We start from the raw sequence: 15,239 nt of genomic DNA on the forward strand, positions 1-15,239 counted from the left end.
GCTGATATTACTATAGGAAGAAACCCATGCAACTCTAAAAGGAGTTCAGTACTGCGGCTAAACAAGAATGGAAGATTCATTTAGTCCACCTATTATTATTATTATTTTTTTAAAATCTATTTAAATCAGGGCACCATCCAGGGCCAAACTGAATGGGATATATTATGCCCAAAGCTACAACGCCTCTCATTATTTGATATTCTTGATCCTTGGTGAAGAGGTCTTACCTCAAACCTCAGTCTTTATCAATGTTGGATCTTTTTAGCTGTGATAAGAAACTTTAAAAAGGTCAGACCTTCAGTTTCAGTTTCTTCTTTTATTTTTCATCAATGAAGTTGTCTAAGAATAATTTACCTACGTAGTGAGCAGACTGCTTAGTAGATATGAGCAAGAGTGTGTTGTTCAATTACAATTCCATTTATCTAGCCAGAAGTGCAACACTGTGGTCTATACTTTCTCACTTTGATTTATAAAATATTTTATTAGCCATAAAATTATCTGATTTCTGGTAGACAATATGAACAGCAGCCCAACAGGTGCTTATGGAAATCTAAAATATTTCTGCAGCTATAGTTAAAAGCTTGTCTATGACCTCTGGGAGTTTAAGTAAATTAAATAATGCCACCACTACTGTGTAAAACTATTCTTGAAACTTTCTACCCTCCACGCCAAATCTTCAAAATTATCTAAAAAGCTCTCTTTGAGAGAGAGTGGTTGGCCCAAAGTAGGGCAGCTGGATTTCATGGCTAAAGCAGGACTTGAACTCACAGTTTCCTGCTTTCATGGCCAACATATTTCAGATTTCTTTCTGAAATGTATACATTTTCTGAACATAGGTAAAAGTAAAGGTTCCCCCGCACATGCCTACTAGTCATTTCCAACTCTAGGGGCCGGTGCTCATCTCCGTTTCAAAGCCGAAGAGCCAGCGCTCGTCCGAGGACGTCTCCGTGGTCATGTGGCCGGCATGACCAGACGCCAAAGGCACACGGAACGCTGTTACCTTCCCACCGTTGTGGTCCCTATTTTTCTACTTGCATTTTTACGTGCTTTCGAACTGCTAGGTTGGCAGAAGCTGGGACGAGTACATGACTATTAATGCAAATAAACTTTTGTAAGTGAGCCATTTCATACACTTCCAGCGTAATCTAAAAACCTTTTAGAATATACCCCACAGTCCATTTTCAACAAACAAGTTGAAAAAGACAGATTGTGTCCTGTTTGTATAAAGGCAAGTGTATTTAGAATTTGAGGATTTCAATGCATATTAATTGCAATATTCCAACAGTGAAATGCAAATTTGAGAAAATATGTGTAGTTCACACATTGTACCAAATCAAAATTTTGTTTTGACTAATTCTAGTTTGATTGTGCATCCAAATCCAAAAGGTCTAAATCACACCAAACACAAGCTTCACCCAGTGAAGGAAGGAATCAACTAGAAACAGGGAGGTTGTGAGTGCTGGTCTTGCCTTGGGCACAAAGTCAGCTGGGTGATCTTGGGCCACTCTCTCTCAGCACTAGGAAGGAGGCAATGACAAAGCACTCCTGAAGAAATCTTGCCAAGAAAACTGCAATGACTTGCCAGGAATCAGACATGATTTTTTGCGGGGTGGGGGGGGCACCCGTCTTGGCTTACCAAATGTTGCCCTCAGACTATATAAAGGTGGCATTTTTGTTCACCTGATGACTGGACTACTGCAGCATGCTATACCTAGGGCTGTTCTTGAAGATCACGCAGAAGCAACAGCCGGTATGTATGTATGTATGAAATGTATTGGCCGCCCATCTTACCATTGGATAACTCTGGGCAGCTTACACTTACATATAGCACAGTACATTTCATTGTTGTTTTACCATTTACACTGGTTACCAGTTGCCTTCTGGGTGCATTTCAAGGTACTGGTTATCCCCTGTAAAGCCCTTCATGGGAAATGGATTGGCTATTTGAGGGACAGTTGATCTCCGATATCTGCCCAGGAAGATGGGACCCTGGACGTGCTACAAGTGCAGAGTGTCACCCAGGAAGCATATCTTCTTCCCTCTCCTCCCATGGTTCCCAATCGGAGGGTCACTGAAAATTTGGCTTTGCTCTAGTTTTGGGGTAAGGCAGCTGTTAGGTGCCTGTCAATTTTCTTTAGGTTGTTTTATTTATCCCTTCCAAATGTTCAGGATTTTCTTTCTTTCTTTGCTCTTTTATCACATAAGCCACCCAGAGTTGATAGCCTCTAAACAAATAAATACCAAAAGAACCAATAAACAAACAAACAAAAGAGGCTTGAGCTGGAAACCGGGCTGATTTCTATCCTGATAATGAGAATAAAACTAATAAATTAATATTATGCGCAACCTGCCACTCTTGTTCTTGTCAAAATATAAATGTAGTTGAGAACTTGGCATGCTTGTCAATATAACTATCAGTAAAATTTCAGTGAGAGAAGAGATGTGCCTTGGGAAATTCTTTCAATGCTTGTAATTCCTTTAATTCCATTCTACAAGTCCCAGGCACTGGCAGACGAGCTGTGAGGCTTCACAATTTTGTTGTCATTGTCCCCATTTTCCTAACAATTATCTATATGAATCTATAGCAACCCAAGGATTTGGGACAAGTTGGAGCCCATCACCAGATAACTCCTGCCTCCACACCTTGACAGCCACTTCCAATTATTGTTTTGTCATTCAAAGCAGTACAGGTCCAACTGGTTTCTCTTCTGTACTTTATATACACAGCATCACTTTTCTGGGATAACAACCTGAAAGTTATTTCAACTAAGCCATCCCAAGAACTCTTCAAAATAATTGTTATGTCTTGTCCAATATCCTGAAAATATCACAAGGCTGCAGCACTGTTTTAATATCAAATAAAATACTACTTACACGAGGTCATTTGAAAAGGATAATTATAGTCTACATATGGGGGGCACTCACCCAGGTACCTTCTACTGAAAAAGGAAGAAGGTGACCGTCATTCCTATTTTCCCACATACACTGGCTTAATTTTTTCCCCTCCCACATAGCATGTATCTCTTGCTTCTGATTCAGACATTAAAAAGCCATGTTGGATTGTTCTACATATTTTTTTAACTCAGAACTTTATTCCAGATGTCTGCAGATAATCCAACCAAAATATGTTCCTCAATCATTTCGAGATGTTCTGGAAGATTTTCCCAGTGCCTTCATTCGAAGATTAGGTTAAAGGATTTCTAACATTTTTGTTTTTGGCTTCCTTGGCAGTTTTTCATTTAACATTTCAAAACATCTACTTTTGAAAGCCATGAGTGCTAGATTTCATGTTCAGTTTAATGAGCTATTTTAGTTCAAGATATCTAAACATGTTATTTATTTGTAGCACACATTTATCCAGTATATGGAACAATAAATGAAGACAACCATTATTACCCTTTTACTATGGAAGTCTTCTGATTTCATTTGCCTTCTAAATATTTCTCTGAATATTTGCTGAGTCAGTATGTCATGTCTTAGTACCAAAATTATCTTTTAGATTTGGTATTTATGCTAGCATAAAGTAATGTTGCTGAAAATTGACATTTCAGACTTTCAGCTTACCATTATGCCTCTCCCTCCAATCAACATGAACCAATCCCATTCGGTTCCTGCTTAGTCCTTATATGCCCCTTAATGCAGGTCCTGTGTGGCCCACAATGAATCCAGCCCCCCAACAATTTACGCCCTTTCCCTTTATGCCACCATTAAGACCCTTAGTTTAGTCTACCTGATGTTTTCATGTGGAAGAAAGAATTTCAGAGACGGAAGATCCTAGTTCTCAACGACTTCCAAGCAACAAACTGGACTCCAGGATCTCATATTTCCTCATGTCACTGGTGGCAATAAGTCATAACTAGTCTCCACCCCAGCATTCACTATGCAGGCCATTTCCGGGCAGACTCCACCTGTTGCAAGTAACAATTTCTAACAATTAAATAACCCAGTACCAGGAGCTTTCCATCTCCTGAAGGAATGCCCCACTTCTTCCCAGGACGAGCTCCTTCATGCCAAGTATTTCATCAGACACGCATCTTCCCACAAGATCCTCATTCTCCATTTTGTTAGGGGAGCGATTATAGTTAGTGGCCCAGAAAACCTCATGGAGCGAGCTTTTCTCCTCCCCCAGTTTCTTCCGGTCAGTAACTTCTTTTCCCCAAAGAAATAGTTTCTCACATAAAAAAAATAAAAATTAATTAAATAAATAAATTAATAATAATAATAATAATAATAATAATAATAATAATAATAATAAAAATAAAAATAAAAGAAATAGTTTCCCACAGACAGGAATTTAACACAACACGCTCACTTCCTTATAACCAGCTGGCAGTTGGTCCTATGAGATGCCCATTGCATCACACAACCCTGATAATCCTGTTGGCTTTGATCTTCCACAGGTTACATAGAGACAAGTACATAATTGGACTAATCAAGTGTCCATGGCATGTTATGAAAAATAATAGCTATTCTGTATTCCTTTGCACTGAGTTAATGTAGAGAAGATAAAGCAGAGAAGGGACACAATAATAAGGTTTTCCAACTTTGTACCAAACAATGGTCATAATCAAAATATACACCAGCACAAATGTTAACACAAAACAAACCATCTAAAGAGAAGTTACATATGCCCAAGCAAGAGCGTCTTATTAATGAAAATGCCTAGCCACTTTCTGTTTACCTAAGTGGGAGATTCAGAGACACCCATCCTCTCTCTCCTCCCTGGTAGTTCCTCCTCAAAAGGACAAGGATTGTTAAGGTTTAGTAGAGACACATTATGATGACACCCAACAAAACTTACTCGCAGCTACAATATGGTTGGGTTCATATCCTTGAAGGGTTATCAAATATCCTGAGCCTCAGGCTCCTCCTCTTCTGAAGCAATTTAAGGAGTTAATGGCTTTCCCTCCAAAGAATTTTAGTCTACTTGTACGTGCACAAACTATGGCTAGTTTATCTGTGATATAATAAGCTAATTTTGAAATGTAGGAAAGAAGTCATTTTTTTTTAAAATTCCATTTATATCCCGCCCTTCTCCGAAGACTCAGGGCGGCTTACAAGCTTAGCAGTAGCCTTCATTCTATGTATATGCCTGCTTATTAGGGCTTTCACACACACCCCAAGCGGCATTATTACAAAGTCAGCTTATTGCCCCCAACAATCTGGGTCCTCATTTTACCTACCTCGGAAGGATGGAAGGCTGAGTCAACCTTGAGCCTGGTGGGACTCGAACCTGCACTAATTGCAGGCAGCTGGTGTTACTTAAGGAGGCATTAGCCCACTGCTCCACCAAGGCTCTTATATTATCAAGAAATATGCCACCACAGATCAAACACACAAAACATTAAAAAAATTTTTTATTAAAAACCTATGCATGCCTGAACCAAACACATGACACTATAAGTTACTCTTGACATTAACCAATTTGTTAACTTTCAGAAATAGCAACAAATAGCTGAAAACAGAAAATACAACTTAAATCTTCAAGTGATGGGCTCTTAACTACCAAAAATTTTATTATGGTTCATCACACAGGTGTCTAGACAGGAGTTGGCATTTTTACCCACCTATTGAAACCTTCCAAAGACTGGGATAGGCAGATGTTGTTGTTTGATGGTGTTAAAGGTATCTTTGTAGGATGTAAGTTGTTCCAAGTCAAACTGCCTTTTGCAATTGACTGGTAGGGATTTTGTCAATGTTGATGGTGTTCAAGTGGTGCTCCAGATGTTTTGGGATTGCACCAAAGGCACCTATTACTGTTGGAACTATTTTTGCTTTCTTTTGGCACAATCATTCAATTTCTATATGCAGGTCTTTGTGCTTTGTGATCCCCCCTTCAGTTCTTTCTTTTCTCTTCTGTTGTTTCCAGGTACTGCCACATCTGCTATCCAGACTTTTTTGTTTTTCTAATCGACAATTATGGTTGGTCACAGTCAGACATATTAGATTGGATTTGGCATTTTTACGCAACTATCTTTACCCATCTTTCCCAAGGACCTGGGATAGGCTGATGTTGTTTGATGGCATTAAAGAAATTGTCATGGGATTTAAGCTGTTCCAAGTAAAATTGCCTTTTGCAACTGACTAATGGTGATTTTGTCCCATTATTATTATTTGGGGGACAGTAACATGAAGGGAAAATGAGGTTTAGTATAAAGAGGAAAGGAAAAAAAAGGCCTTACATTGACTCTTTCAACAATTTCAATTAAATCTGCTGAATTGAACTAGAATCTATTGGGGTTTTACTTCATGTTCAGAAAATAATTCTACTGAATAATTTATCAACCCAAGTCAAATTTAAAAACCTGAAAAATTAGGAAAGGAAGCCTTCCCTTCTGCACCTCCAAGTACCTCATTCACTAATTAATAAAAACAGAAATAGGAAAAAAGTCCCAACCCTTTTCAAATATTTTCACATCAACAAGCAACTCAGATATGGCTTGATAATGTGGGCCGTCAAGAATCAAACAGAATGTTTGTGATGTCCTGCATTCTCTCTGGTACATTTTCAAGCGCATGTAGTCAGGAGTAAAAGTAAAGGGCTATAATCAACATCTCTATCACGGTGTCCAACTTTAAAGACTTGTGGACTTCAGCTCCTACAATTCCCTAGCCAGCAATTTTGGGAGTTGAAGTCTAGCCAAGGCTGGACATCCTTGATCTACATGATGGAGGGGCATCTCTGGTATTCTTACAAGATGTCAAGAAGGTTGAATTTCAGTTAGTCATGTGAATAGTCTCTTCTCAGAGAAATTACCATATATTTTAGTCCCTGGAAAAAAATCAGACTATTTCTCACTGACATCTCTCTGATCTGTTCAAGCAATGCAGAAATGGAACTTTTTTTTTCACCTTGTGCAATTTAGTTGCTTTGCTCGTCTCACATCAGCAACAAATCTATCCTTTCCGTTAAATAGTTTTGTTTTTATGAACACAAATCCTGGCTCTGAACAACTCAAGAAAACAAAACAAAAATCTGAAGTTTCATTAGAAATCAATCTGTTGCTACAAGAATCAAAGTATAAGAAATGCAAAGTATGTGGTAAAACCAAATAGCTATACTGCAGATAAGTGGATGTTTTCCAAACTAATGTTTACTTCAAAGGAATTAAGGACAAAATTGAAGCAATCAAGGATTTGACTTGTACCTTAATATGAGTTAATCAAGATACAAATTAACATGAGTGTCAGCAGCAAAATGAAAAACATCCTTCCAGAAATAGTGGAATGGACATCTGACCTATGTTTTAAAAAATGTACTCAGTCACATTCTCAGAACTCAAGAAAAAGAAAATATCCACTTAGCCTTCAAGCAGTATCTGCTGGAAAATTATACCAGCATTTTCTTTTATTATACTGGTTAAAATGCCAGTACAAGAATCTCTATTTATATCTAATACTTTATTTACAATCACAATCGGTACCCTTGTAACGGAAGTCCAAGTACAGAGTAGTGGGTGTTTTTGACAGTCTACTGCAGTTTTTCTCTTTAATCTCTATACAACTGATTGTTCTCCTACTTGCATTTTGCAATGCATCCTTGTAATTCAAGTTTGCTCATGTTATTAGTAGCCCTTGCTTAATGACTGGCCACTTAGCAGCCAATCGAGGTTCTAACAGACACTTCCCTAAAAGGTACTTATCCTGTTTCAGAATTCTGATGAAAATACCTCAATCACATGGTTGCATTTTGGCCACTGGGGATTTTACAATTTTACAGCCAATTGCAGCGTTCCATAGTCACCTGGTCCTGATTTATGATGTTTTTTGCTGGCTTCCAGCCTTTGGGACCAGTTTCTGTCAAAAAAATAATGCCCATAGCAATCCACTGACTCGCTTTATGAGTGCAGTGTTCACTTTATGACTGCCGCCCATCACTTAATGACCACCACCACCCAAAAAAAATATCTTAAAATCTGGTTGGTCATCTCAACTCATGACCCTCATGACTCACAATGGAAATTCTGGGCTCCATTATGGTTGTGAGTAACGTTGTATTTGTTTTTTTGGGGGGTGTGGGGGTGTCCTCCAGACTGCCATCATTCCTTTTTCCACACAGTGTTTCTGGCTCAGCTCACAGCTTCCAGTGTCCCATCTATCTCCCTGATAATCCCAAATCTGTCAGAATCCACTACTCCTATTTTCAAATCATACCTTTTCTCCTTTGACAACATTGCAAAATATATCTTTCCTTTAGTGTAAAAACTAGCTCTACTTCCTGGTCATCTTTCAACTGATCTACTTTTTAAAAAACCCAAAAAACAACAACAAAAACAACAACAACTCCAAACCCACACGTCACACTCTATATCCAAAATTCACTACCCAATGTACTCATCACCTGCCTTCAGTCAGACTAAACTACCTTCCTGTTTATCCTTCTTTCCTTTCACAATCCTCAGTGACCTTATCCTTCTTGTGCCCCATTGCCTATCCAGTTTCTCCACTCGCAATTATGCAGTTTTTCTACTTCCTCAATTCTCCCTTTCTCCTGCTGCCTGTATTGCTGGAATTGCCCCATCCGCTTCCTACCTTTAAATGCCTCCTCAAATCTAAATTTAATGTGGAGCCTTTGGCAAAAGCAAAACAAAATTACCCCACAACCCTTAGACCCTTTTACTGTAATTAACCTAAAGTTTATATAACTGAAGTAACTCCATACTTTTCTCCCCCTCATTCTGCCTTTGCTTAAATCTGTTCCTTCCATTGAACCCTGAATCCTTTTGGATAAGCATGTACAGGTAGTCCTCTACTTACATCAGTTCATTTAGTGACCAAAGTATACAACAGCACTGAAAAAAATGATTTATGTTTTCCACACTTACAACCGTTGCAGCATCCCATTGTCATGTGATCAGAATTCAGATGCTCAGCAACTGACTCATATTTATGACGGCTGCAGGGTCCCAGGATCATGTGATCACCTTTTGCAAACTTCTGACAGGAAAAGTCAATGGGGAAGTCAGATTGACTTACCAACCGTGTTGTTCGCTTAACAACGGCAATGATTCGTTTAACAACTGTGGCAAGAAAGACTATAAAATGGAGCAAAACTCACCTAACAACCTTTGGGCTCAGGTGTGGTTGTAAGTCAAGGATTTTCAGTATCTCACCATTTTTTTTTATAAAAATGTGGTGCCTTTAACTGACAGCATGCTAAGTACAACTGTGCCTGTGGGACGTGGAATAAATAAACTGTTACTTTCACACCAGGAACCCAGATTAGGGTTCCTTCAAAGAACAAGATGTGAAAATGGTTCAATATCATACATATCACTCATTTTGGCCATGTCACGCAGGGGAAAGCAATTATGCTTGGAAGAGTTAGCAGTAAAAAGAAACCAGTGGCTGGACACTATCAAAACTGACCCCCCCCCCCCCGCCGCCAGAGCACAGAGAAAGATCAGAAGATGGGGAGAGATCTGGCCCAAAGAATCATCAAGAGCCCACATGACTGGATGGATATCATCATCCTTCACCATCCTTCCGGAAGGTCGGTAAAATGAGGACCCAGATTGTTGGGGGCAACAGCCTGACTCTGTAAACCGCTTAGAAAAGGCTGTAAAGCACTGTGAAGGGGTATATAAGTCTAAGTGCTATTCCTATCATCATCATCACCTACATGCCACTGAGGTTATAATTATGCAGAATGAGAGCCGACAAAATATTATTTACTAAATAAGTTTAAAGCAATCATTTTTGTTCACTTTTTCTTGTTGAAAGATTTGCTGCCAATTTTTTTTAAAAAGTAACCCCAAAACACCAACACAACTTTCATATACCCCAGGTCCATCAACTACTAGGGCTCAACCATCCTATTTACATTAATGTGATAATCCCATAAATAAATCCAACAACTCCAACCTGTTCTTGGTTTATAAGACAATTAATAGGTGGGAAAATAAGGGAAGGAATAAACAGCATGGAGACAGGGGATAAGCCAAGAGTTTTCTCAAAATATACAACTTATTGTTGCGAGGCTCAGGAGAGACAGGGGACACATTAACAAGCAATAATTCATCATCACACATGAAATCCACAAGTTTAGGCAACTTTGAAAAAGGATTAGGTAAATTCCTGGCAAATAGGTTTATCCATGGCTATTACAATTATTAAAGCTCTATACAGAAGCCTCCATGGACAATAGCACTATACCACTGAATACCAGGTCATACAAATAAAGAGTAAGGAGCTCCTGCCACTTTCATGTCATGTCCTAGACAGGCATCATCTGCTAGGAAGATGGATTTTTTTGGCAATGGGATAAAGAATCAAAAAATCCTGGACAAAACCTCAAACAACTTTTCTATAGTTCGGGGATGGTGAAATAACTGACTTTCTAAGTATTTGTTACCTCCTCAAAATACTTACACTTCTAAGAAAGTGTTACTTTACATTCAACAAACTGCTTATGGTGATTACACAAAAAATGTGAATTAACACCTAAGAGAGTTTAAAATACAGCTTTTAATTCGTCTGAAGCAAAACATGTACACAAGAGAGAAGGCCCCAGTATACCTCATAATATTTTTGTTACTGTTAACTGGACAATGTCATAGGCTAGAACATAAGATCTGTAAGCTAAGTTGGGGGAAAACAAGCTGAGAATTGTATCTACATTCAATTCATTTTACAAGTAGTACTCAGTTCTTTAAATATTGAAATAACTAGGATGTCAAGGAGAACGATCTTTAAGTTCTACGTAAATGGGAAGGAAATAAGAATGGGCCCCTGAGGTTCAAGCAAGTCTTAAAAAGAAGAAACAAGATTAAACAAAGTTCATGCCCCATGACATGTAGGTCAGGACTGTTTTACTCTATAACTTGTGCTTTTTTTCTGAGCTGTCACAAAGTAACACAATTCTAGTCTTTGCTGAAGTCCTAAGGCTGCATGTCTGAACTGTATTATTTTGGACTGCACGAGTGACTACTTCCTCATCCAGAGACGCCCCTACTTCTTACCATGTTCCTATGTGCAGAAAACTAGACGTGTTTTACAGAGCATCCAAAGTAGTCTAAACGCTCTTTATTAAGGCCAGAAAATTCCCTACCCACCTACTTCTTTTAGAAAAAGATGATCCTTAAAGCACGCAACCCTGTCACTGGATAATATAAACAGGAAAGTTTTAAGATCCCACTGATAGGAGAAACTTCCTAACAGTGAGGACAATTTAACCAGTGGAATGCCTGGCCTTGGGAAGCTGTGGGCGCTCCATCCCTGGAGGCTTTTAAGCCATTTGTCCGGAATGGTACGCTTCTCCTGCTTAAGCAGGGGGCTGGACTAGATGACCCCGGGGCTCTCCCAGCTCTATTCTGATGGATTGAAAGAGGAAAGCCGGACCGGGAGAAAGGATGAGCTCCTGGTCTGGGAGGTCGGGAGCAGCATCCTCCGGGGGGGAGGGGGGAGTGAGGAGGGAAGGCTTCCTCCTCTCGCCCAGCCAGCATGACTGAGCAGGGACAGGGGCCTGCTGGCTCCGGCAAGCAGCGCAGCGTAGCGCAGCCAGCCTTCCGCCCGCTTCCCCGCCCCGAAAGCCGGGGCGCTCTCTGTAAATAACCCCTCCGAGCTGCAGCCGCCGCCGCGTCCCAATTAAAAATGGCGAGCATCTCGCGTGGCCGGCTGCGCGCAGGCTACAATGGGAAGGGGCCGGAGGGGCTTTTAAAGCAAACCCCCCCGCGAAGGCCGAGCGTCGCGCATTCCCGCAGGGGCGGCCCCTCCCCTCCCCCTCCCCGGGCCAGGACACCCCCTCCGTCGCCCGCCCGCCAAGCAGGGAAGCCTCCGCCCCCCCGCGCTGCCAAACTTTCAAACTCCGGCCTGGCGCGAGACGGCAGGCGCCTCCGCCGGAAGGGGGGCCCGGGCAGGTCTTCCCAGGGGCCGCCCGGGCTGCCGGGCCCGAGACCCTTGCCCACCGCCGCCCGCGGAGCCGCACGTGGCCCGGGGGCTGCGGGGGGCGCAGCAGCGGGAAGGAGCCTCCGGGCCTGCTGCGGAGAGGCCGCCCTTCCCCTTCCGAGGGGGCAGGGGCACCGGGCCACCGGGCGGCGGGGAGATGGCGAGCCCCACCCAGCGCTGCCGGGAAGCCGGTCCGGGGAGGGAGCTCTCCGGCCCGGCGATCGGGACCCCCGGCCGGGGGCTTGCGGCCCCGAGCGGCGCGGAGGGCGGGCGACGCTGGGCACCCGGAGCGGCTCCGGGTTGGGGAGACCGAGCGATCAGCTGGGACGGGGGGGCTGGCGGAAGCGCCGGGGGTGCGGGGGGAGGGGGCGCGCCCCGCTTCACCTGCGCGGGAGGCGGGAGGCGGGGGGGGCTGTCCCGGCGGAGGGGCGCCTACCTTCCATCTCCATGTCCTCCGGCTCGCTCAGCTGCTGCTCGCCCGGCTTCGGCGGCGGCGGCGGCGGCTGCTGCTGCGGGGGCGGCGGCGGGTGGTGGTGGTGGTTCATGGCGGCCGCCGGGGGCCCCTCGGGCGGGGGCGGCGGGGCGGCGGCGGGCGGGGCGGGGGCTTCCTCGCGGCCTTCCTCGGCGGGCAGGGGCGGCGGCGGCGGCGGCGGCAGGGAGACGCGCACGTATTTGCTGGCGATGCGCCCAATGGCGGCGGGCGAGGCCGAGGGAGGCCGAGGCCCACCCGGCGAGGGCTGCCGGCTCCGGCGGGAGAGCGGCCCTGCGCGCCCGCCTGGCTCGGCCGCGGCTCCTCCGCCGCCGCCTCCTCTCCTCCTCGCGCTCTCAAAATGGCCGACGCCGAGTGTCACATCCGCATGGGCGCCCCGGCCGGGCCGGGCCGGGCCGGGCCCGCGCCAACGCCGCCGCGAGAGTCAGGAGGCCCGCCGGCCCTCGGGCCCCGGGCCTCCGCCGCGCCGCGCACTCGCCTGCCGCCTGCTCGCCGGCCCGCCTGCCTGCCTCTCGGCCGGCTGGGTCGCTGGGCGGCGGGAGCGGAGAAGGCGCGGAGGGAGCAGCAGCCAGGAAGGAGCAGCAGCACCGCCGCGGCCGCCCCGGGAACAGCAACCGACGCCGGCGCCGCCGCCGCTGCTGCCGCCGAGGAGGGGGAGGAGCCGAGGGGGAGGGCGGTGCGCGCCCCCGTGAGGGGAGGTGGGGGCAGGCGGGCTCCCCCCCGCGCGCGCCCCCGCCTGCGCCCGGGCTTCTCCCCGACCCGCGCCAGGCTCTCTGTGGTTTATGTGTGTGTGTGCGTGTGGCGGGGGGGGAGGATTTGCGCCCCCCCGGAGGACCCGCAGCGGCGGGGAGGGCGAGAGGGGGCCGAGAGGGGGCCGAGAGGGGGAGGGGGTCCCGCCGACGGCCCTGGCATCTCCCGCGAGGGCGCCCGGGCCGGCTGGGTCAGGGCGAGCGATGGCCAAGGAAGGCTGGGAGCGTGAGGGTGGTGGGCTGGTGGGAAGCGGAGCCGAGGGGGCGAGGGAGAATGAATGGGGAACCGGTTCCTCTCATCCCCCCAGGTCTCCTGCCCCCTGCCTAGGTTCCTGGTCTTCGGGATAGAAGTACAGATAATCCTCATCTTACATGACAATTGAGCCCCAGATTTCTGTTGCTAAGTGAGACGTTTGTTCAGTGAGTTTTGCCCCATTTCACAACCTTTCTTGTTGCAGCTGTTGAGCAAATCATGGCAGTCATTAAATAGTGCATAGAATAGAATAGAATAGAATAGAGCTGGAAGGGACCTTACAGGCCTTCTAGTCCAGCCCCCTGCTCAAGTAGGAGAACCTATACTATCTCAGACAACTGACTGTGTAGCCTCTTTTTAAAAAGATCACCTGACCATGGGGATGCTGCAATGGTCGTAAGTGTGAAAAACGGTCATAAGTCACTTTTTCCGTGCCGTTGTAACTTTGGTCACTAAATGAACTGCTGTAAGTCATGGACTACCTGTACCACTATTAACAGTTCACTCTGGGCCTCTTTCAAGTCCCTCTTGCAGTTTTTGGGGGGGCATTGGTGTGAGAATTCCTCCACTAATTTATGCAATGCAAAACACAACACCACTATAAAAGAAATTGCTAGGTTACAAAGAAAAATCAAATTAATTTCCCTGTCCAGTCATCCTGAATCAGGTTTAGAGTATCATTTGCACCCCTCCCCAAATCAGCAATTCCTCTTCAATGTTTGCCCATCCAAATCCAGTTCAAAATCTGCCCTTATTACCCTGCAATACTGTACAGTGCACACTGACTGTTTGCAACATACCCATAATGCTGATTTAATATGAAGACATGTACCATATATTGGATGGGCTGGATCTGAGAACTTAACCAGTGAGATTGTCTGAGACACAGCTCTCTTTAGAGCAGGGGTCCCCAACCCCCGGTCCATGGACCAGTACCAGGCAAGCCGGTCTGCACAAACAAGCAAAGCTGCATCCATGGGATGCAGGTAGCACACAAAACCACACACCCTCCCGTCTGTGGAAAAACGTCTCCACGGAACCGGTCCCTGCTGCCCAGGGAGACTAGAGCAGAGTTTCTCAACCTTGGCAACTTTAATACGTGTGGACTTCAACTGACTGCCTGGGGAATTCTGGGAGTTGAAGTTCGCAGAGTGGCCACAAAAATCTGCACTACCGTTAGACATTCCAAAACTTAATCGCTGCCGTTTAGTGATCATCTGGAATTACTGTAGCTCAAATCTAGTATCCCTTTTTCTAGTGGAAAATGGCTTACTCATTAACTGAATACAAGAGACAGTGAGAAAGAAAACTAGCATACAGACATACAAAGAAAAACTATTAAAATTAAAAGAAAGAAAAGCAGGACATATGGATATATATGTACATATATAAACATTCTAGATAAGGGTTTTAGTGAATAACAACCAAATTTCACTATAATTAGCCATAGCTAATCTACATTGATAAATGATTCATTGCCACATTGCTGAGCTCTGCAAACAATTGAGTAACCCAAATAGAACAAACCTTTCCAGCCTCTGCAGCCATGTAGATCTAAGCATTGGCTTATCCACCTCTTTAGCATCTATAGCTGTTGAGGATTTTTTGTGCCTCTTATGTAAATATTGTGAATGTGGAGATGTCAAGTATCTTTGGATTTATTGTTCACTGCCACAGAGATATCTACTCTGAGAATACTGTATAGCACAATTTTCATTTGCTTTTATAATAATTACTCAGCAGAAAAGAATTACCTGCTTATAAAGATACAGAGTTTGTATTATTTTTAAAGCAATGATCATCAAGACTTCCTTCATGCTTTTTCTTAGATGCTGTGTTTGGCACAACTTATATTCTGGAG

General features: G+C 44.5%; 1 protein-coding gene across 2 annotated transcripts in view; it reads right to left on the minus strand.

The window, feature by feature from the left end:
• The window catches only part of USP7 (ubiquitin specific peptidase 7), an 85,412-nt gene extending 72,544 nt beyond the window's left edge, over positions 1-12,868 (minus strand). The window contains exon 1 of one of the 2 annotated variants that reach the window (XM_083372487.1): positions 12,323-12,868. In XM_083372487.1, coding sequence (XP_083228613.1) covers positions 12,323-12,431 — 109 coding nt within the window. In that variant the 5' untranslated portion in view covers positions 12,432-12,868. The remainder of the gene's footprint in view (positions 1-12,322) is intronic. The other variant, XM_083372488.1, reaches the window with a different exon arrangement.
• Between the last annotated feature and the right edge of the window lie 2,371 nt (positions 12,869-15,239).

The sequence above is a fragment of the Vipera ursinii genome (assembly GCF_947247035.1).
Source record: "Vipera ursinii genome assembly, chromosome: 13".
In the NCBI taxonomy this organism is placed as follows: domain Eukaryota; kingdom Metazoa; phylum Chordata; class Lepidosauria; order Squamata; family Viperidae; genus Vipera; species Vipera ursinii.